At 37.3% G+C, this 23,131-nt stretch overlaps 2 protein-coding genes across 3 annotated transcripts; both read right to left on the bottom strand.

Moving 5' to 3' along the window:
• Positions 1-81: 81 nt before the first annotated feature.
• On the bottom strand, positions 82-6,838 carry TOC64-III (translocon at the outer membrane of chloroplasts 64-III). Its single transcript, XM_022053654.2, has 13 exons — positions 6,372-6,838; positions 5,387-5,539; positions 5,030-5,154; positions 4,732-4,857; positions 3,869-4,051; positions 3,603-3,747; positions 2,619-2,787; positions 2,360-2,494; positions 1,998-2,201; positions 1,594-1,721; positions 1,461-1,512; positions 1,040-1,109; positions 82-588 (listed from the first exon to the last, which is right to left on the bottom strand). The coding sequence occupies exons 1-13, from the start codon at positions 6,572-6,574 to the stop codon at positions 506-508; spliced, it is 1,776 nt and encodes a 591-aa protein (XP_021909346.1). The 5' UTR covers positions 6,575-6,838; the 3' UTR covers positions 82-505.
• A 10,600-nt stretch (positions 6,839-17,438) lies between these two features.
• On the bottom strand, positions 17,439-23,024 carry LOC110823093 (uncharacterized). 2 transcript variants are annotated; one of them, XM_022053393.2, is made up of 7 exons: positions 22,530-23,024; positions 22,143-22,207; positions 21,216-21,350; positions 20,990-21,077; positions 20,084-20,178; positions 18,101-18,268; positions 17,439-17,881 (listed from the first exon to the last, which is right to left on the bottom strand). In XM_022053393.2, exons 1-7 carry the CDS (start codon positions 22,847-22,849, stop codon positions 17,721-17,723), a joined length of 1,032 nt encoding a protein of 343 aa, XP_021909085.2. In that variant the 5' UTR covers positions 22,850-23,024; the 3' UTR covers positions 17,439-17,720. The 2 variants fall into 2 exon arrangements, with proteins under 2 accessions (XP_021909085.2, XP_021909086.2); XM_022053394.2 differs by lacking the exon at positions 22,143-22,207 and having other exon boundaries at positions 22,495-23,015.
• Positions 23,025-23,131: the final 107 nt, after the last annotated feature.

Here is a 23,131-nt window from a genome sequence, read left to right as displayed (position 1 = left end):
GTTGAAATAAAAATCAGATCTGCCTAAAAATGCCTGTATTAAGATCAGAATAGCAAACTGATGATCAGCCAGAACCTGATATAGTGAATTGATCCCACATCTCTTTCTTCTTATATCATTTAATTTGACTGAGACCATTAGTAAAAGCTCATCTCACTGAACAAAAATGGGATTTTGCTAGAAGGAAACAATGTCAGGCTTTACTCATACAAAACTGAGCTCTCCATAAATTAAAACCTGAATGCAAAACATAGTAAGAAACAAAATTTGGCTATACTTACAAATTCTGACAACAATAATTATCTACCTGCCGATGAACATGACTAAGCCACAAGACCCCCATGTACTCTCAAAGTGCCAAATAATTATCTTCTGTAGGACTACTAAAATGAATGGCAGTCATCTTCCAGCAATTAGGAGCTTAAACAGGTACAGCAAATGGCAATGTCTTGCAGGATAATCAACAATGCAGCATTGACCCCTATTGCGGCCATCCTTCACTTATCTACTGAAATACCTTTCTGAGTCTCTCAGCAGAAAGAGATGCTCTTTTGTTGGTTGGCTCTAGCACCAGTGCATATCTAAAATCTGCAAAAAGCAAAGAACAATTATTCCACCTAACCTCCATAGAAAACCTACCAACCTCCAGGTGAATACTTCTTGACGTTATACACACACACACACACACACACACATATATAATTATATTCCCGCTTTAAATATTGGTATTATTATTCCCATTTGAAGTGCAATAAATGTCTTACCGATATTACTAAAAGGAATTTAGGATAACATTTGATAATTAAAATATTTTCTATTTTTCATCTCTTATAACATACAAGGTAATATAAATATAACCTATGCTACACATGTATGAGTGTATATATATAGACACATTCAGGAACACATGTATGCATGTATTATGTATATATAGAACTTCAAGTATAATATCTTCTCCGTTAACAGTAAGTATGCCTACAAGCACATTACAAATACAAGAGAAAAAAGGCTGACTGTTAATTGGAAAGCAACAATTAACCTTCAATTGCCTCCTTATAGTAGCCAAGCATCTCTCTGGCAGTGCCTCTGCGTAAATATGACTTCACATTCTGAAGAAATAAAACAAAGAACGTGATGTTAGTCAAATTACACAGCAAGATAAAGTTCTACTATCGATATATGGTCCCAATAACTCAATTGATGTCATACAGACACGGAGTAATTATCCTTTGAATTTCTAGATATTTTAATTCCATTGAGTAAATAACATTATGTAACCATGAAAAAACAAAGGTCTGGAGTTGGGAAACTTATTGAGAGTCAACATTAAAGATGCAGTTTCTTCTTTTTGTGTAAAATATGGTTTGACTTACAACAAGTAAATGGTATTGAATGAGTTAGTGATACAGCACCAGAAACACTAACAAGATACAAAAATTATCTATTGGTGATTAATTTACCTTCTTATCAAGGTTAATGGCTTTAGTACAATCTGCCTCCGCTTGAAGAAAACTGCAAAGAAAGAAGAATATATCAAGCAGGTCCAAGAAACTTATAAATAAGGTGTTAACTCAAGAATGTTATCTAACTTACCTTCCCAGTTCAAGATATGCTGCAGCCCTGTTACTGTAATATGTCGCATTATTTCCATTTAGTTTTATAGCTTCGGAATAGAAACCTATAGCCTTTTGCCACTGTTTCTCTTTGAATGCTTGGTTGCCCTGGTGCACAAATTAAAGAAAAAATGAAGAAATATTTCAGTCAGAAAAGAAAACTAACAAAACATCCCCAAAAGGAAAGGCTTGACTAAGACAGCATGAACTGACAGATTGAACAAAAGACGACATGCACAAATGCATTAAAAGCATTATAAAACATTTCAAGGCAGAAAAACTTTTTTAATAAGAAAGAAGAAAGAAATATTTAACAGCATTAATGCCTCTACACTTCTATCTTAAGGCTTACAAATAGATGCTGCAATCATTCTAATAATCAACCTTTTCCTTGGCAATCTCAGCAGACTGTTCCTGGCTGACAGTCCTATTTGATGATACTTTGCCTTTGGCAAGAAGATCAGCTTGCTCTTGTAAAGATGGGTACATAGTCTGCACAGTATCGAGCAAAAAGCGATCACCCCCTTGTCTGACTATGAAAGAAACTGAAATTGGACACTTATCATGATATCCAAGCGGTACTGTGACCTGAAACATTAAAAAACTTTCTTTAAAGATGATGTTAAAGCCAAATATAAGATTAAATGAAGAAGCATAATTGATGGTTATTGTAATAAGAAGTTTGAACAGTAATCATCTAAAAACATCCTACTTTCTATAAGGAGGCTGAGAGAGAGAGTTCTCACCTGACAGCAACCAGATATGCTAGCAATACTCAACAAACTATATGTACTGTTCTGATAGTCTTCTGACATGATCTCCTTGCTACCAAGTTTGGGAGGAAGATAAGCAGTTGTAGGAATCACCAAAATTCCATCATCCTAAACAAAATATGGAATTAAGAGTTTACAGATCAAGGTCATATAAATTTTCAACCAAAAAAAAGCATTACTCACAAGGCAGGAAGAAGGTGCTGCCCATGCATTATATGACGAGAACCATTACCTTCAAAAGAGAATTAAGAGCTAACCGCATGTCGTTCCTTATTGCCTTGCAATTTTCAATCTCGGTATCTGTCAACTCAATTTTCTCTTGTATTTCTGTGGAAATAGCAGGATCAAGTGCTGGCTTTACTGAATTAATCCATTCCCCATGATTAAGTTGAAACTCATGCCTGTGTCCAAAAGTTAGAGAGATGGATAAAAAACTCAGAATCTCAACAGTTAAAGAGAAGAACAAAGCATAAAAAGCTCTTAGATAGAGCATGTACTAATAAGTGAATATAACAATTATAACTATTCTCTTCCATTGGGTTGACCAAAAAAATAAGCATAAGGCTTCCAGTTTATCATGTTTATTTTATAACGTATAATTAGTGCATCCAAAGACCTCTAGATAAGATGAAAGGGATTATAACTACGGCGTGTTCCACCAGAAACAAATACTACTTATTACTCATCTAAATAAAACATCACCTCTTCTTCCCAGGGCAGGAACATGATACTGCATAGCTTGGACAGGATAAAAATCACAAATACAACAAATAACTTTTATAGATTTTTTAATAAATGCTAAGCAATTCTCAATTGCAATTACATATAACCAAAGAACTATAGAGCAATTTTCACATCAAAATAGAAGTTTTTGAAGACCTATAAATAAGATGAACGGGATTAAAGCTACAGTGAGTTCTGAACATGGAAACAAAATCTTTGTTATCACTCATCTACAAGATCCCCTCTTCTTCCCAGAGCACTATATTTAATGCATAGTACTAGTGACTCCTTCCTGCATGCATCTTAGTCTTCAAAGCTTTCCTTCATACATTGCTCCTCACCCCAAAAAAATCTACACTCTTTCTTCTACTTTTTCTCTCTCCCTGATGCTTACCATTTTCCTTAGCCCCCTCAATTACGTTCATGTATATCCAGTGTATAGATTATGATTATAATCTTTCGGCCGTCACATATGATTTAGAAGAAAGCTCACCTTCGAATAAACTGCATAACATTCGCAAGCAATCTCATAGACGAAGTTCTGATTTCACCATTTGCTTTCTTTCCTTGGAATTCTTTCAAACTTGGAACTTTAGAATTAAAATAGCTTTCCAGACTTTCATGCTTCAGCACTTGTCCTAAAAGATCATAATAAAGAAGGAAAATTAGGAATGTTTCTCCATTCAGAGGAATAAATAAAAAAAAAAAGGAGGATCTCTTTGAGATTTTCGAACAAAGATGAATTAATAAAGGACATACTTCCAAAAAGTTTCTCGGTTGATTTAATAACCACCTCAACAACCCTGTCTCTAGGAATCCTCGATAGTTGAAAACAATCATCAGCTATGAAAATTTGCCTTGGATTGCGTTGGGGTGCAAAAGGAAGTTGCAGTAGTATATGGCCAACACGTCGTAGAATATTTGGATCCTTAGCACACCATCCTACCAAAGAAATACACTGGTCAATACAATACATCATTTACAATTATTACTTTAACTGACTACCACAGTGGTGCATGAAGAAAAGAAGAGTAATAAAGCAGAAGGCAAACACAAAATAAGAATTAAAAAATGGTTGATTGATAGATATAAACATGTTCAACAATATCTGAGAGTCCATAGGTAGCTTCCCACTGCTTACCTCAACAAGATAACTTTTTAAGCATTTAAGGCAAGTATATTACACGTGCAACCAAGAAATGTTACTTATTTGAAGTCTGGTAGACTGTGCTATATTGACATACAAAGTTTGTTTTCAACTTCATTTCAAATCTTGATTAGTAGAAATGTTACTTATTTTTATCGAAATAGCCACAGGAGAGCAATGTATTTATTATGGGGCCGCAAACAAGCATGAACATCATCATGTCAAAAGTCCACATCCTCTACTGACAGCACAAACTCCACCAATAAAGCAACTTCATCCACTACAATTTTCATGCTAATGATTTTTGGGACTAATAACAAGGATTAGAGAATATCCTTTTTTAAAAAAGAAGTGGCATCAAGGGAAATCAGAAAGCAGAAGCACTTGGAATGAATATATCTTCTAAAACTGTATTCGAGGCATGCATTATTAATTTCTTTATAGACAAAAAGTATAGCACGCAGTTTCCCATTACCAACAGCGTCAAGACTTGTTGAAAGAGGTATAATTCCTGCATGAGAAACAGCTCCATATGAAGATCGGAACCCTATGGTGCCACAATATGCAGAAGGCACTCTAACACCACCAACAGTATCAACACCTGCAACAAATACACTGTCAAATGCATTTTCCCAAATTTTTACAACTAACATGAAAAAGAAGGCTCTTTTTAGTGACACCATTAAAAATGTCAATCTCTATGCAAGACTAACAATAACAAGTCACATATAAAACTAGGAGACAAACTGACAAATAGAGAACAGGAATCCCACCCAAGGAGAAGTCAACAAGATTAGCAGCAACTGCCACAGCAGCTCCACTAGAAGATCCACCAGAAATGCGTGCATGCGCTGCAGGATTGGTTGGTGCACCATAATGTTTGTTTTCACCATTTATGCTGGAGACAAAAGATGCAAGAGAAAACTGAAATCATGAAAATTCTGCAAAGGATAGATGCAACGATACAAAGAAAAACACAATTGAAAATAAGTTTTTATCCCTTCGTCACCATACCATGACATAAACAAAATATAGTATATCTTATTCATAATAATAGTAGTACAGATAAATATCTTCAGTCAATGATATAAAATCACTAGTCTGCAAGTCAAAAGGAAGCAGCAAGAAACCTATAAGCCAGTTCATCCACAACGGTTTTCCCAACACAAGTGGCACCTCCTTCAACGAGAGTCAAAACCACCGGGCATGTCCGTGAAGCTACTTCATGTGTCCTAGCCCAGTCTGGTTGGCCAAACCCAGTCACATATCCTTCGATGTCAAATCTGACAGTCATAACAGAAAAATACTTAATCCAGATAGAGAAGTTTCAGTAGACTTGCAATAAATAATAGCAGAAAATTTTCCATCAGAATTTTCCCTTTTTTTCCTTTCCTGGTAACCAGAAAGTATAGTAGCTCAACTGAGGTGGAAGGATTCGGTGTTCCACTATATTTTGAATGTCTTATTATGCTTAAGGTAAAATATTTGTACAAGGTAAACTTTGAATCAGTAGAAAGTAGACAAATTTAGGAACTCACTGATAACATCTGAATGTTTTCAACACAACACCAAATCAAATACATGCTAGGAATGTTTTGAATTGTTCAGCGCAAAAAAAAAGGGAAAAGAAGTCCAATCATTGAATTGAGACGATAAAAAAGCAAAAGAGTAGGAGGAAAAAAATCATAAACATAAACATACAATAAACTCAATACAAGTAACCCTGGAAAATGATTTCAGGCACATTCTAATCAATGATTGCTGGAAATTTTGGACCTCCGAAGTATATAACGTTATTAATAAAAAGAATCAGTTGTCAACTGGAAATTTTGGGGAAAATGTTAAAAATGATTAGCATGTCACGAAGTACTGATACTAAAAAATACAGAAACCTCCATTCAACTGAATCCGGCATGGTTTCACTTCAAACAATTTTCCTTTTGAGATTAAAATAATTCGACTCAATTGTTCACTTCCTAACCTCTCTCTACCAAGCACCTGTACTTTCTTCTAAAAGGAACGGATTATGAAGAAATTCTTTCAGGCCATGATATATAGCTTCATCCAAAAAAATTTACAACAGTACGCCAAACAAATTTAGAAATGACAGCTTACAGGTCAGAGACAGCGAAGGTTAATCCAGTAAGAGGATGCGGAGCCTTGGGAGGAGCAGGCTGAGGAGGAGGAAGCAGCTGTAACTTCTCGATAAAGGCGCCGAAGTCTTCTCTGATAGCCTTCTTGAGCTTCTTAGTCATGATAATGATTCCGGCGAGGCCGAGGCCCAGAAGCACCCAGAGATTAGCGGAATGAGAAGCCATGTAGGATTTTCTCTGCTGCTGATAGAATCAGCAACACAGAAAGAGAGGCGTGTTTAACGGTAATAGAGGTTCAGAGGAGAAGAAGAAAGGGTAAAAATATATATAAGAGATGGGCGTGGCGAACGAGGTGGATGGATGAAGGAAGGTTTTTCAGACCCTAAATGAAGAGAAGCTGCGGAATGAGGAGTTGTGGTTATCAAGATTCACAAGCCACGCTCGGCTCGACTTCTTCACTACACGACTCTTCTCTCTCTCTCTCTCTCTCTCTCAAAATATCACCCTAGTAATTCTACCAGCATTTGAGCTCATTAATTGCTTCTTGGTTTTGGCAGCTAAGATAAAAAGGTTAAAATTTTACTATTATTTACAGACAAATCAACATATATTACAAATTATTTTTAAAAATTATATTTTATTTTTTAAAATTTATTATATGAGATGTTTCTGTGCATTATTTTATAAATAAGTATAGAGTTTATAATATTAAAGCTTTATATATTTATCAACTACTAATATAAAAGATTAATACAACAAAAAAGATAGGCGCAATTTTTTTTTTTTATTTTTACTAATAAGTTTTTAAAGTGATATCATAATTTCTGTAATATTAAGCTTAAATACCAAGGATTCAATAACTTTTTCTGGTGTAAATCACAATTTTTTTAAAAATTTAAAGTTAAATTATTAATTGTAACACCTACAAATTTTTTGTGATGATTAATAATTAATAAATATAATTTTTATTATTTTATTTTATTTTATTTAAAGTAAAAAACGAAATAAAATTGAAGGAGAATTTAATTGAAAATAATTTTGAAAAAAAAGAGTGAAAATTTGAGTTTTGGAAGTAAAAATCGAAAAATATGGACCAAAATGTAATTTTAGAATGTTTCGCCATATCAGACGCCAGTCAGCAGTCTAGACCAATAAGGACGCACCAAGTGGTAGAGGCGCTAATGCGGGAGGTCACGCGGAGGGGCCACGCAGATGATCTGCGTGCCTGCAATCAAACGACTAAGATCTGTTCTCGCGCACACGGACGACCTAGATGCACTCCCTCCAAAACGTAATCGAACGGCCAAATTCAAACGTGATCGGATGGTCCAGAGTGAATCACGACGGACAGTCTAGATTGGATCGTGATGAACAGTCCAGATTCACTCTCTATTTAATCACGATCGAACGGTTCATATCAAATACGATAGACGATCCATATCAAAAGCGGATGGATATAAATAACCCTCATTCGCACCAAACTCTAACCCTAGCTGCCAGAACCCCTTGCCGGAGAAGACGATCCAACCACCGGGGAGACGACCGTCGCCACTCGCCGCTGCACCGGAACCCTTTCCGACCGCTAAAAAAGGTAAAAACTTCTCATTTTGCACGAAATTCAATTTTAAGCTCACCAATGGCCAAATCAGTGTGAAAAAACCGACCAATTGGCCGAAAAAGACCAGCGAAGTCCGGCGGCACCGCCGTAGAGAATTTCACAAAATGCCTCCGATGAAGTCCTTCCTGATTCCTGTTTTACATAATTTTTCACAGTTGTAATCACTGTTTTATTCTCTACAGGTTGACCGAAGCGAAACACCCAACCTCAATGTGAGTCGAAGGAGCCGCCGCACCAGAGAGCCCCACTGCTAGTGAATTTTGATTTTTCATATTTTTTCAGTCAACTGAGACTCTTTAACATGTTTGCTCGTAGGAATCGATACAAAATCGGCTGAATTCGGCCAAAAATGACTGAAAACGACTTACTCGAGGCGGACAGCCGCCGGAGCACGGCAGAGCTGCCGTGCTGAATTTTTAAAATTGGCCGAGTGGGCCATGGGACTGATTTTGGGTTTATTTCGAATATTTATAGGTACTATAAATGCGTTTCAGTTCTCGAAAAAAAAAAATAAGGGAACCCAAGGACCGCCCATAGGCGCAGTAAACCGTTTAACTTTTTGGTATTAAATCGTGTAAGGATCTCTCACCCTATTCTCTATAATAGAACTGAAGTTTAAATAAATAATAATGTGGTTTTTTGTACGATTTTAGTAAACATGCATAATTAATTACGGGTTGCTAATGGAGCCGGAACTGAAAATTATCTACTACTGTTGTTGATTGTTTTTATAGTTTACCTGCATGATGGTATCTTATTTGTTTATTTTATAACTTTGAATACATGTATGGTTTATTTTACGTATTTACTGTTGAATCGGGAAAAATAAAGTTTAAACGGTAAAGAAATTATGGGATTAAATGATTATATGAAAAGGCAGCCTTACTGGATATCTTGGGAGATGGTGGACAGCTCGGATACATAGAGAACCCTACCGTGAACGTTGTCTCATACCAGACGGGGTATGGAGACTTGATAATTTGGCTCTCATACCGGACGAAATATTGAGGTTTGGTAAATTGGCGCTCATACCGGACGGAGTATGAGGACGGCCCATGATTGAGAATGATAAATGAAAGGGTTCACTGGTAGTGAGGACATCCCTATGAATCCCCATGGATACCAACAGGCTGGTGAAAAGGGTGGTAGTTGTTGTTTGGTTTATTGATAATAGATATGGATTTATAACATGTAATATGATAACTGATTATGCATGAGATATTGGTCTGTATGATATTATTGTTCTTACAGGTGGTTTTCATAAATTCCATGATGGTAAGTGAACGAGAAATTATTTTATGATTGAGAAATAAATTTGCTAAATTTAATGCTCCATTAGTGGTTTTCGATTTTATACCAATCTTTATTTCTGTGCCGGTAATATAGTGTGATATCCTTATTAGACTAATGTAACTCATCCTTTATTTAACCATTTCAAATCAAGATGACCAGATTCCAGAGCCCGATCCGCAAGAAGATTGCAAGTATATGCTAGATATTTTTTATTTTCCATTTGTTTCCTTATTTCTCATGTTTCTTTCAAATAATTAATTCTGTAATATTGTTCAGTACTTTTAAATTATTGTGTAAGAAATATAAAGTTTAACCTTTTATTTCGTTTCCGCACTTAAGTTATTATATATTTCATTTTGGATTTTTGGGGTCGTTACAGTTGGTATCAGAGCCACGTTCCTCGAACCCATTCCTTACACAATAATCCTTAAGGAACATCAAAACAATGAATTATCACTCAATCATTCCTTGTAAAATGCAGGTACAGAGAGATAAGAGAGGAAGACCCCCACTAAACCGAGCTGCCCAAGATGGTTCGCTTAGGAAAGATGTTGACCGGATATTTGAGATGCTGGAGAGACTCATTGCTGCCCAGCAGAGCCGAGAGGAGACGGGGGAGCTACCTGACCCTCCCTTGCTGCCACAGGTTGAGCCACCCTTGCAGCGAGAGGATCCCGAGCCACCCCAGTACGACCCTGCTCCTCCACAGTACCACCCAACACCACCACCGTATGATCTGGTACCCTAGCCACAGTACCACCTGACGCTGCCACAATATAATCCGATGCCCCCACCATATCAGCAAATACCACCGCAGGACCCCCAGTCTATCCTCAGCATGGCCCAGTCCCTCTTCTACAGGAGCCAGTTCCTCCCTTGATTGACCTAGGCTATATAGAGAGGTACAAGAGACTAAACTCATCTACTTTTGGTGGGGGACCCTTTTTTGAAGATGTCGAGTACTAGTTAGTAGAGACAGAGAAGGCTTTCAAGACCTTGGGAGTGACTCCCGAATAGAAAGTTACCATTGCTACCTACATGCTAGTGGGAGAAGCAGATCGCTGGTGGGAGCTCAAACAGACCACCTTGCTTGTTTCAGTTACTTGAGAATAGTTCTTAGCAGCCTTTCATGCAGAGTACTTTCCAGAGCATCTCCAACATCTGAAGGAGATGGAGTTTGTATAGTTGGTCCAGGGGAACATGACTGTGTCAGAATATGCTCGCAAGTTCCTAAAGTTGGGGCGATACTCCCCTGAGACGTTGTTGGATGAAGGTAGGAAGGTTAGAAAGTTCGAGCGGGGCCTTCACACAGAGATCAGATAACATTTGTTTATACTGGAGCTTAAGACTTATTCGACCATTTTGGCTAAGGTACAGCTAGTGGAGAGGAGCTTTCGTACCCTCTCTCAGGTAGTAGGGAACCTTAGACCCTCAGCTCCACCGCACAGACTAGCACCTACTCCACTTGTTCAACAGAACAAGAGGCCCAGGTTGATGATCCAGGCTCCCCCTCAGGCTCCAGTGGAAGGATGTGATAAGATCTGTCAGCATTGTGGCAGGAATCATGGGAATCGACCCTGCTACCGCCTCAACAACACCTGTCGCATATGTGGTAGTGCCCAACATTATCCGAGGGAGTGCCCAAAGAACTAAAATCAAGGCAGACCTCCTATTCATGGCAGAGTTTACAATCTCACCCAACAGGATACAAAAGCCACCCGGACGTGGTGCAGGGTATGTACACTATTTGTAACTATCTTGCTTATATTTTGATTGATACTGGTGCATCGCATTCATTTGTTTCACCTGTTTTTGTATCAAAATTTAATGTATTACCTGATAAACTTGATTCTATATTGTTTGTGTCTACTGCTGGGAGTATGACACTATTAGGAGAAGTTGTCTACAGGGCTTGTGTCGTAAATATAGCAGATAAAAAATTGAGTGTAAACCTAATAGAATTAGACATGGAGAATTTTGAAATAATTTTAGGAATGAATTGGTTAGCGGCGTATTACACCACCGTAGATTGTTTAGCAAGAATGTTGTATTCAATCCTCCTAATGATGAACCATTTACAAATTAATAAAATCATTTAGCATTTATTCCTTTATGGCAAATTTTCTTATTCATCGAGTACTTTAACCCTATTGTTTTCTCTAACTAGGAAAACCCAAGAAAAAGAATTGTATTCAAGAGATTTTAGTAGTCCGAGACTTTTTAGATGTATTTTCGGATGAACTACCCAGACTGCCAGTGGACAAGGAAGTCGAATTCACCATAGATCTCCAGCCAAGCACCCAGCCTATTTCGGTTGCTCCTTACTGCATGAGCCGTGTTGAGATGGAGAAACTGAGGAAACAAATCATTCAATTGCAGGACAGTACTTTTATCCGACATAGTGTGTCTCCTTGGGGTGCCGGAGTCACATTTGCTAGAAAGGGAGATGTGACGTTGAAGTTATGTATTGATTACAGAGGGTTAAACAGAGTCACAATCAAGAACAAGTATCCCATTTTTAGGATTGATGACTTCTTCGATTAGTTGCAGGGTGCTCAGGTTTTCTCCAAAATAGACATGCGTTCAAGTTACTGTCAGGTGAAAATCAGGACAGAAGACATCTCCAAGACAGCCTTTCGAAGCAGGTAAGGATACTATGAGTTCCTGAACATGCCATTTGGACTAACCAACGCCTCAACCATCTTCATAGACTTGATGAATAGGGTCTTCAGACAATTCTTAGATCAGTTTATTATTGTGTTCATCGACCTGGTTTATTTAAAAAGCAGAGAGGAACATGCTCACTATCTAGCTCAGATTTTGCAAATTTTTCAGATAAAAGAAGCTGTATACAAAGTTGAGTAAGTGTGGATTTTGGCTTGAGCAGACCACCTTTTTGAGACACATCATATCAAAGGATAGAGTGTCAGTAAACCCTGAAAAGGTTGAAACAATGCTCAACTGGGAAAAATTGACATAAGTTAAGGAGATCCGTAACTTTTTGGGGATGGCGGGTTATTACCGCAGGTTTGTGGAAGAGGTTTCTAGTCTAGCTGCTCCCCTGACTCAGCTCATAAAGAAAAATATCAAGTTTGAGTGGAATGAGGACTGTGAAAGAAGTTTTTCAGAGCTAAAGAAGCGGCTGACTACTGCACCTGTGTTGGCATTACCGAGTGGATCGGGGGGATATACAGTTTACAGTGATGCCTCCTTCCTAGGCCTCGGTTGTGTTTTAATGCAGTATGAGAAGGTCATAGCCTATGGGTCCAGATAGTTGAAGAGTCATGAGAAAAATTATCCCACCCATGACTTAGAGTTTGCCGCAATCATACACGCTCTGAAGACTTGACGCCATTATTTATATGGAGAGACCTTTCAGATCTATACCGATCACAAGAGTTTGAAACATATATTCACTCAAAAGGATCTCAACATGCGTTAGAAAAGGTGGATAGAACTTCTTAAGTACTGTGATTGCGACATCTTATATCACCCGGTAAGGGCAACGTGGTAGCTGATGCACTCAACAGAAAAAGTGCAGGTACATTAGCCCATTTGATGGTTTCATAATGCAGACAGATTGGAGCCACACAATAGGTATGACTTCAGGACTTGAGGAGAGTCACATGTTTGGGTCACCTGACCGTTTAGCCTGAGTTAATCCAGAGAATAAAGGAAGCTCAGTCTGCCGATTCCACCCTAGTAGCCCTCAAGAAAGATGTAGAATAGGGAGTTAGCTTAGAATTTTGAATCTCCGCCGATGGGTTGCTCAGATTCTAGGAAAGGGTTTGTGTTTCAGGTAACAGTGAGTTAAAGAGGAACATTATGACAGAGGTCCATAACTCAAAGTTTGCCATGCATCTTGGAAGCACTAAAATGTACCAAAGTATGCGATCCCGATTTTGGTGAAACGGGATGAAAAGAGATATAACTGACTTTTTGTCTAAGTGTTTGGTATGTCAGCAGGTCAAGGCAGTGCATCAACGCTAAGACGGGCTACTTCAGTCATTACCGATCCTGGAATGGAAGTGTGAACATATCACCATGGATTTCGTGATAGGATTACCTAAGACACGCTCAAGATATGATGCCATCTAAGTAATTGTTGACCGACTTACCAAATCTTTTCACTTCTTAGCCATTAGGATGACTAATCCATTGGACAAGTTAGCAAGAATGTATATCCAGAAAATAGTCAGATTACATAGAGTGCTAGTGACAGTAGTGTCCGATAGGGACCCCAGGTTCACTTCTCGATTTTGGAATAGTTTTCAGTAAGCCATGAGAATGAAGCTGTCCCTTAGTACTACATTCCACTCTTAGACCGATGGACAGTCAGATAGAACAATCAGTACATTTGAAGATATACTTTGAGCTCGTATCTTTGACTCCGGGGGCCATTGGGATGACCATCTACCCCTGATAGAGTTCGCCTACAACAACAACTATCAAACGAGTATTGGTATGACTCCGTATGAGGTGTTATATGGGCGCCCATACAGATCGCTGATTTGTAGGGAAGAAGTAGGCGATAGAAAACTGTTCAGCCCAGATCTGGTAGAGAAGACTATATCCAAAATAGTTAAGATCAAGAAGAACATTCAGACGGCTCAGAGCAGACAGAAGAGTTATGCGGACACCTGGAGGAGAAATTTGAAATTTGAGAAAGGCGATCGGGTGTTCCTTAAGGTCACTCATTTCAAGGGAATTAATAGGTTCGGCAGGAGGAAAAAACTGAACCCCTGATTTATCGGACCATTTAAAGTTTTAGACAGAATTGATACCGCCGCCTACAAACTAGCACTTCCTCAAGAATTTTCCAAGGTCCACAATGTATTTTATGTGTTCATACTACACAAGTACAACCTGGACCCCTCTAATGTCTTAGCCCATGAGCCTCTTCCACTTAAGGAGGATCTATCATACAAGAAAGTACCGGTTAGCATTGTGGATCGAAAAAACAGATTACTCCGCAACCGAAAAATTTCCTTTATAAAAGTCATATGGCAGAACCACACACCGAGGAAGGCTACGTGGGAGATAGAATTAGACTTTAGAGTCCAAAATCCCCAGCTTTTCGATTAAGAGTAAAAGACAAATTTGAGGGACCAAATTTCTTTTAAGGGGGAGAGAGTTGTAACACCCACAAATTTTTTGTGGTGATTAAATAATTAATAAATATAAATTTCATTAATTTATTTTATTTTAATGTATTTTGTTTTATTTAATTTAAAGTAAAAAAATGAAATAAAATTGAAGAGGATTTAATTGAAAATAATTTTGGAAAAAAGATGTGAAAATTTTGGTTTTGAGAGTATTTTTGAAAGAAAAATAAGAAAATAGGGGCCAAAATGAAATTTTAAAAAGTTTTGCCACGTCAAACGGGTCAACAGCTTGGACCAACCAGGACGCGCCAAGTGGCAGAGGCGCTGACGCGGGAGGCCACGTGGTGGGACCACGTGGGCGATTCGCGTGTCCACGATCGAACGGCTGAGGTTCGTTCCTACGTGCACGGATGGCCTGGATGCGCTCCCTTCCAAACGCAATCGAACGACTAGATTCAAACGCGATCGGACGACCCAGGGTGAATCGCGATGGATGACCCAGATTGAATTGCGATGAACGACCCAAATTCACTCGCTATTTAATTGCGATCGGACGGTCCAAATCAAACACAATAGACGGCTCAGATCAAAAGTAGATGAATATAAATAATCCCCATCCACACCAAACCCTAACCCAAGAGAACCCCTCGTCGGAGAAGACGACCCAGCCGCCGGGGAGCCGACCGCCGCCACCGCTGCTGCACTGGAACCCTTTCCGACCGCAAAAAAGGTAAAAACTTTCCCTTTTACACGAAATTTAATTTTAAGCTTACCCATGGCCAAATCGGAGTGAAAAGACCAGCCAATTGGCTGGAAAACACTGGCGAAGCTCGGTGGCGCTGCCGCAAAAAATTTCACAAAACGCCTCTAATGAGGCCCTTTCCGATTTTCGTTTCGCGTAATTTTTTCACTGCTGTGATCATCGTTTTCTTCTCTATAGGTTGACCAAAGTGAAACACCCAACCTAATGTGAGCCAGAGGAGCCGCCGCACCGGAGAGCCCTACTGCCGGTGAATTTCGATTTTTTATATTTTTTCGGCCAACCGAGACCCTTTAACGTGTTTGCTTGCAGGAATCAATGCAAAATCGGTTTACTCAAGGCGGACCGCCGATGCAGGTGGTGGCGCCGTCGCCGAAGCACGATGGAGCCGCCGTGCTGGATTTTTGAAATTGGCTGAGTGGGCCCTGAGATTGATTTTAGGTTTATTTAGAATATTTATAGGTATTATAAGCACGTTTTAGTTCCCAGAGAAAAAAATTCAGGGAACCTAGGGACCGCCCGTAGGCACAGTAAACCGTTTAGCTTTTCAGCGTTAAATCGTGTAAGGATCCCTCACCCTATTCTCTATCATAAAACTGAAGTTTAAATAAATAATAATGTGGTTTTTTTGTGCGATTTTAGTAAACATGCATAATTAATTACATGTTACTAATGGAGGCAGAACTGGAAATTATCTAGTGCTGTTGTTGATTGTTTTTACAGTTTACTTGCATGATGGTATCTTATTTATTTATTTTATGACTTTGAACGCATGTATGATTTATTTTACGTGTTTACTGTTGAATTAAAAAAAATAAAGTTTAAACGGTAAAGAAATTATGAGATTAAATGATTAGATGAACAGACAGCCTTACTGGATATCATGAGAGATGATGGACGGACCGAGTACATAGGTAACCCTACCGTGAATGTTGTCTCATACCGGACGGGTATGGAGACTTGATAATTTGGCTATCATACCGGACGGGGTATGAGGATGGCACATGATTTAGAATGATAAATGAAAGGGTTCACGTGTAGTGGGGACATCCCTATGAACCCCCCTGGATACCAGCAGGCTGGTGAAAAGGATGATAGTTGTTATTTGGTTTATCAATAACAGATATAGATTTATAACATGTACTATGATGGTTAATTATGCATGAGATATTGTCTGTATAATATTATTGTTCTTACAGGTAGTTTTCATAAATTCCACGATGGTAAGTGAACGAGAAATGATTTTATGATTGAAAAATGAAAATGTTGGTAGTTATTGTTTGGTTTATTAATAATAGATATAGATTTATACCATATACTATGATGGCTGATTATGCATGAGATATTGATTTGTATAATATTATTGTTCTTACAAGTAGTTTTCATAAATTCCACGATAGTAAATGAACAAGAAATGATTTTATGATTGAGAAATGAATTTGCTAAATTTAATACTCTATTAGTGGTTTTCAATTTTATACCAATCTTTACTTCTGTGCCGGTGATATAGTGTGATATCCTTACTGGGTTAGTGTAGCTCATCTTTTATTAAATCATTTGAGATCAAGAGGATCAGGTTACAGAACCCGATTCGCAAGAAGATTGCGTGTAAATGCTAGATATTTTCTATTTTTTATTTGATTACTTATTTCTCGTATTTCTTTCAAAGAATTAATTCTGTAATGATGTTCAGTACTTTTAAGTTATTGTGTAAGGAATGTAAACTTTAACCTTTTATTTGTAAGAAATGTAAATTTTAACATTTTATTTCGCTTCCGCACTTAAGTTATTATATATTTTCTTTTGAATTTTCGGGATCGTTACATTAATAGTTAATTAATTGAGTCATTATAAAATCAAAGCACTAATTTAGATATTGAATGATTTTAATTTTGAGAAATGCATGAATTGATTAAAAATGAAATTTGAATCTATGCTATACGAAGAAAGTTTTGCATTTTTTGTTAGAACAGATATTACTTTCAAAAGAAAAAAAAAAAAGCATAAAAGTATAATTTTCGATATCTAACAAATTAGAATAGAAGTGATTACAATGGTGGTGACAAATAATAATTTTTTGTAACCCCCAACAATGTATCAATAGAAAGTTGGAAAGTGCATTACTTTTGATTGTTTCTTAATTAAGTAAATAATATTATCATTTTTTTAAGATTTGGAATGTAAATTCCAATAAAACTGTGTAAAGAACAAATATATATATTTATATATATATATATATATATATATATATATCCTCTTCACCTTTATGCTTCTTTTTTCCCATGACTACAGAAATGTAAGGCAATCACAAAGTACAAGGACATATGATCTCTCACATAACTATAGCGTATATGAATTACAACTGAAAAGCGAGCATATATATGCTGCTTTAACTATGCAGACTATGCTTAGCAACTCTAACCACAGTGACAATATTGGTTTAATAAATAATAAAAATTGAGGTTGGCAGATTTCTGCACAAAATTGCTTATTGTCAAAATTTTCTGTGTTTTACTCCTGCTGAAGATAAATTAATGTCGGGAAAGGATCGTGCAAACTCAAAACAATATAGATAGAATAGTTTGGAATGTCACACTAGGCCTTGATCCTTGATGACTCTCCCACTGCACTCTCCATTCTCGAGTACCATTCTCCGATTCGAGTGTGCTCCACCATATCTCTACCAGACCTCAAGTAGCGGATGGGTCTCAACACTCCGAAGACTGCAAGGTCCGCTAAATTAGGCTTGCATCCCCCTAATGGAACAATCGGACAAAGTAGATGAATAATTAGTCAGAAAGCAACAAAATACAAAAGATGCATAGATCAATATGCTTCATAACATGTTCAAATTTATTTAAAGAAGGCAGAGGTGTAGGCTTTTAGCTTCATCCTCCAATACTAAATTGATGCCAAAAACAAGCTATACTGTTGCCATTGTGTTCAGTGCATGCCATGACTTAAGGGTTCCTTACCAAGAAACTCCCGACCATTTAGAGCATCAACCCATGTCTCTGCAGCTTCATACAGGGCAGCACGCTCATCAGTAATGTTATATTTCTTCTTCAGTTTCTTCGATACGAAATACATAGCAGCTGCTCCAGCATATTTTACTGTTATTTTCTCGGTGAAGCCAAAGTTACCTGCAATTACAGTAGGATACCAGATATATCAAGATTGTCAGCAGATATTTGATGCTGAGATTAATTACACAGCCAGATGGCGAATTGTTACAACAAAACAATGGACCTGGACTTCTGGGCCTCAAGCCATAAAAAAAACACACATACACACACATTATGCCGTAAAATAAGTCAGGGAAATCCAAATTCACCAGAGCCCCTGAGATTTTTTTTTTATTTTGACAGGAAAAGACAAAAATAGATAAAGGGCAACAAAGAGGTGCAGTCTTGCAGAAAATATAGAAAATTATGAAGAGAAGAGATAAAATAGATCAACAATATGCACATCATCAGCCAAAGTGCGATCCCTATACAAAAGACAAAAGTTTCTGGACCAGTGGTCCCCGATGAATGCAAAAGGGGAAGAAGAATCGCCAAAAGCTCTTGGTTTCTTACCAATTGACACAAAAGATAGGGAAGGGAATGAGGGCATAATTTTCTTTTGATGCTGGGAGGTAAAGATATCATTCCAAGCCCAAAAGTTCATCTTGGTCTGAGATACTGACCGCCTAAAACAGATTAAGGAGAGCAAGAGCTGATCCCCGAAGCTTGTTTACTTATGGGCACCAAAGAAGGAGATCATTTGGGTTTCACACACATTGAAGCACCAAACACAGATTCATCATGATTCTGCTCTTCTTTATAGATTGTTCAATGGTTAATACCCGTTATACTTTTTACTTTAAAAAAAAATTCGGTCCAACTTGCTTCCCAAGAGAAAGAGCAATCCTGGGAGCGCCCATATTTTTCACATGTGCTTCCAGGAAACTTTTCCAGCACAATATTGGCAAGTAAATGACACTGTAACAAGATATGCTTAACCAGTCTGTCAGGCCGATCAAGATGAATTTGAGTGGATTCCGATGTAAAATGGAGATCCACCCACTCATCAATCTTCCAGTCATTCAGGTTAGGAAGGAAGGTAAAATTCGAATGAATTACACTTGCGTACACCTGCGATATCTAATTTTTTCCTTTTCTAGTAGATGTTATGGATATACCTTGGCTTTAAAAGGGATTTTTTATCTTTCCTCTTTAAAGTTGGAAAAGAGAAAACCTTTTCAATTTAGTAATGGTCGTTTACTAATGATCCATGGTCTTCTGCTACCAATATCAGGACTACTTCCATCTTTTCAATTTTTTAAAATTAGTAACAAATTTATATCCTACCCTACCCTATTCAACTACCAAACCCAACCTCAGTCTGCAACTATGTAACTACTCAACTTTTTTTTTTTAAATATACTTAACTTGTTTTTTGGATAAACCCTAACACTCATTCAATATAGACTATATGATGAAAGATTACAGTTGAGGTGTTGGGCGAAAAAAATTTGTTATATAGTGCCCATTTAGCCAGATTATGACTGGCCAATTAGACATTCTAGAGATCCATTTCACTTTATAAAAATCTAATTTTTACTGAAGCCACTCACTTTGTATAATTTAAGGTTGAAGGTACTTTTCATGGTTAAAGGAAGCCTTTTCTATTCTTCTCCTTCTTGTCTTTCTTTTTTTTTTTTAATAGATAAGTTTAAGAAAGTTCACAAGTAGCTGTTTAAATACTTCTCTTCCAAAAGTGTGAAGGAGATGGAGATCAAATAACAGTTCCGACCTATTAAAAATAGAAACACAAATCAAACATCCAAGACCTAATCAAACATTGCAAAGGAAGAAGAATAAAAAAGCATATTTCAGGTTTGTCATCTAGTTTTTAGTATAAACACTATATGCCCAACAAGGAATGGTGATAAACAAATTCGTACAGGAACTTACCATTGCTGGTTATATAGTCGAAGGACTCAAGAGCCTCAGAAGTATTGCGATAAATGTTTGGCGATAAAACATGCACCAGGTGATTGTCAACCCACCTAATCCATTCAAATGATTAATTCATCAAATGGTTAGTAGCAGTCTGAGTCACAGCTCATAAGAGAATGAAACTGACCAAGAGCCAGAAAACATCAATTAAGAACAAATAGGAGTCAAATTCAAATTTATATCAGTTACAACCCACAGGCACAAACCCGTTATATATATGCATGAATTCTATATATTTTATATTCCAAAAATTCAAAAAATTTAGTCCAAGACCTATGCAAATAACTCCTTCCTCTTCAACCTTGTTTTCTTGAAAGTAAAATATATGGTATATAAATATAAAATGCACCAAGGATGCAACCCATATACACAGCTTTACAATCTGTCAATATGTCAATCAAATGCCCAAAATCCTCAAAAGAAAAAAAAGATAACACTTAATTAAACAACCTTAGGTCTGAAACCAAGTATCCAAGATTCTATCCAAAAAAGAATCTATACCCTCAAAAGCCTTCCTGTTTCTCTCCTTCCAAATAACCCATAAACCACCTAAAGGCATAAGGCCTAAAGTAGCCATAGGTCAAATAATAGAGATCCATTATCCAAGCAGAAGATCTGACTTAGATCTGAACAACTAAACAGCCTCAATCAAAATCTTATGCAATTTCCAGCAAAACAATAAGTTTCACCCAAGTATTAACTAGAAATAAAGTGCTTTCACAACAGAGAAAATATTCCTTTTCTTTAAAGAAGCACATGTAGAAATTCTTAACTAAGTCATGAAATTTTTAAAGTATGCCGAGGTAAAGTGTTAAATAAATTTATCAAAGCAAAGTTGAGAAAATTGAACATACACAATACCTGCGCCACTTTCTCTCTTCATTTTCATCTAAGGCAGAGTCAACTGACTTCTCAGGAAAGATCTTCTGGTTCAACTTATCAATTATATCTGGATACATATCAAACACAGGCTTAATAGAAATGTTCAAGAACTTGATAATACCCAGCGATTAAAAATTTTGCAACTCATGTGCACAATCAAGCTAGACATATAAAACAATCTACAAATAATTTTGATAATGATAACCTGATGAGTCAACAAGCTGTTCCCCATCTACCATCAGTATTGGCACCTTCTTATAATCAGACCACTTTATCTCTTTCTTGCTGAGTGGGTTGACTTCCACAACTTTATATGGTATATCATAGTAGTCCAAGAATGCTGAAATGGAACAGTATAACTGAACTATAAGCTCATAAAACATACAACAAAACAAAGAGTCAAGAAGTACACAGCATTGAAAGAGCCCCAACACGAATCCATTTTTTGAGAGGAAGACACTAAACAACAATCATACTTCCATAAAATAAGAAGCAAGATATAAGATATATTAAAAAAAAAGCAAGATATAAGAGACAAAAAATGTTTACTCCAATTTATTTTCAGTCCTCAAAAGGTAAAACAAGGTCAGACACTTATTTCTCAAAAATTGAAGTTCACTAACTCAATAAACAACAAGTACTGCTTCTGCTACTTGTTCCTGTCCATGTTATCTCAGAGACAGACATTATGTACAAAAGGGGGGGTGGCTGTTGTAAGGTGTTCAACTCATACAAGAGGCTGCGAGAAATTAAAATAAACACTGAAATATTCTCCACAGATTGTACTCAACGGTAAAAACTTCCACATTTCAATTGGATCTCAAAACCGAGCAGAACAATTAATTGAGTCTTTGGCTTCTGCAGAGGCAGCCACACCATACTCAGAACTTTTATATTATTATCTTTTTTGACTTTCAGCCATGGAGCAGGGAATAGGGCTATCTTCTGAACTATTTTTAAATTGTTTCAGTTCTACTTGATATTCATACGGATCTGAATTTTCATCAATTTGGAGTAGATGTTTCATCCTCTTAGGTTAAGGTAAGTATGAATTTCTAAATAACTTCCACAAAAATATTTCCTTTATCCGAACAAAACCTAGTATTCAACCAATCGATATTTCAGATTTCACCTTTTGCAATTAGGGAAAAGACCTCGTATGTTGATGCTTCCTTCTGCGGATCCCCAACTAAAATTCTAGATAAGATAAGTAATCATAAATGAATCAAACATAATCCTACTGAATCAAAGAAAGCTTCCAAATGCCGCTCATAATATAATCAAACCACTGCTCAGCCATGATCCATTAACAAAAAGCATTAGATAATTGAACAACAAAACACGTAATTTCCTAGATAATTGAACAGCAAGACATTATTGTATGCAAGCAATCACGTATTAAATAATGAATCCACGGCACTGTATCAACCAGTAGATCAAAACAAGATGCACGAGCAAAAGAGCAGTTGTAACGAAAGGAACACCTTTAACTTTATTGCAAAAAGGACAAGCTTCATACTGATAAAGAACAACATCTTTCGGAACAAGTTCCCCCGCCGGCGGCTCCTTAGCGTAAACGGCTTGGGAGAAGGAAGCTGCCACGACAACCGAAGCTAGAGCACCAGTTACGCCGAGAGAGACGGCTCTAGCCGAGCCATTTGAAAAGGAATTAAGAAACGGAGATAACCAGCGCCGGCGGTTGCAGAAACTGATCCTACTGCTGCTGCAGAAAAACGCAGCCTGGAGTATGCGGTTGTGGACAGTAGTGGCGCCACCGTCATGCGCGGCGGCGATGGTTCTCGGAATGATAGATGATGCGAGAGTTGATGCTCTTCTCATGGTTATGGTGATGAAAGAACGTAAAAGCAAGAGAGAGAGAGGTGCTTTAGATCTCCGTGAGAGTGGGTACTGTTGAAAAGTTTTCGAGTCTTCCACAGAGGGGTTTACGTGGGTTTGGGATCTTTCAGAAATGGGGTTTTAGCTTGAAGAAGGGGGAAGTATTGCGTCACGTCGCGTTGATGGAAGATCTGTGAATGCTCAATGGTTTTTTTTTTTTTTTAAATTTATAATTATATTAATATATATCGAAATAAGTATAACTGTCAGGGTTGGGTTGGGCTA

The sequence above is a fragment of the Carica papaya genome, chromosome 9, assembly GCF_054855325.1.
Source record: "Carica papaya isolate Zhongbai chromosome 9, ASM5485532v1, whole genome shotgun sequence".
Classification (NCBI taxonomy): domain Eukaryota; kingdom Viridiplantae; phylum Streptophyta; class Magnoliopsida; order Brassicales; family Caricaceae; genus Carica; species Carica papaya.
Note: the sequence above shows the minus strand (reverse complement) of the source record. Positions and strands in the feature narration are given on the sequence as shown.

Coding starts and splice junctions, on each gene's coding strand:
- TOC64-III (XM_022053654.2), bottom strand. CDS start 6,574: ATGGCTTCTCATTCCGCTAATCTCTGGGTGCTTCTGGGCCTCGGCCTC. Junction 4,858..5,029: donor TCTTGTTGACTTCTCCTTGG/GTGGGATTCCTG, acceptor TATTTGTTGCAG/GTGTTGATACTGTTGGTGGT. Junction 4,052..4,731: donor AACAAGTCTTGACGCTGTTG/GTAATGGGAAAC, acceptor TTTCTTTGGTAG/GATGGTGTGCTAAGGATCCA.
- LOC110823093 (XM_022053393.2), bottom strand. CDS start 22,849: ATGAGAAGAGCATCAACTCTCGCATCATCTATCATTCCGAGAACCATC. Junction 22,208..22,529: donor AAAGATGTTGTTCTTTATCA/GTATGAAGCTTG, acceptor TATCTTATCTAG/AATTTTAGTTGGGGATCCGC. Junction 21,078..21,215: donor ACAGCTTGTTGACTCATCAG/GTTATCATTATC, acceptor ATATGTATCCAG/ATATAATTGATAAGTTGAAC.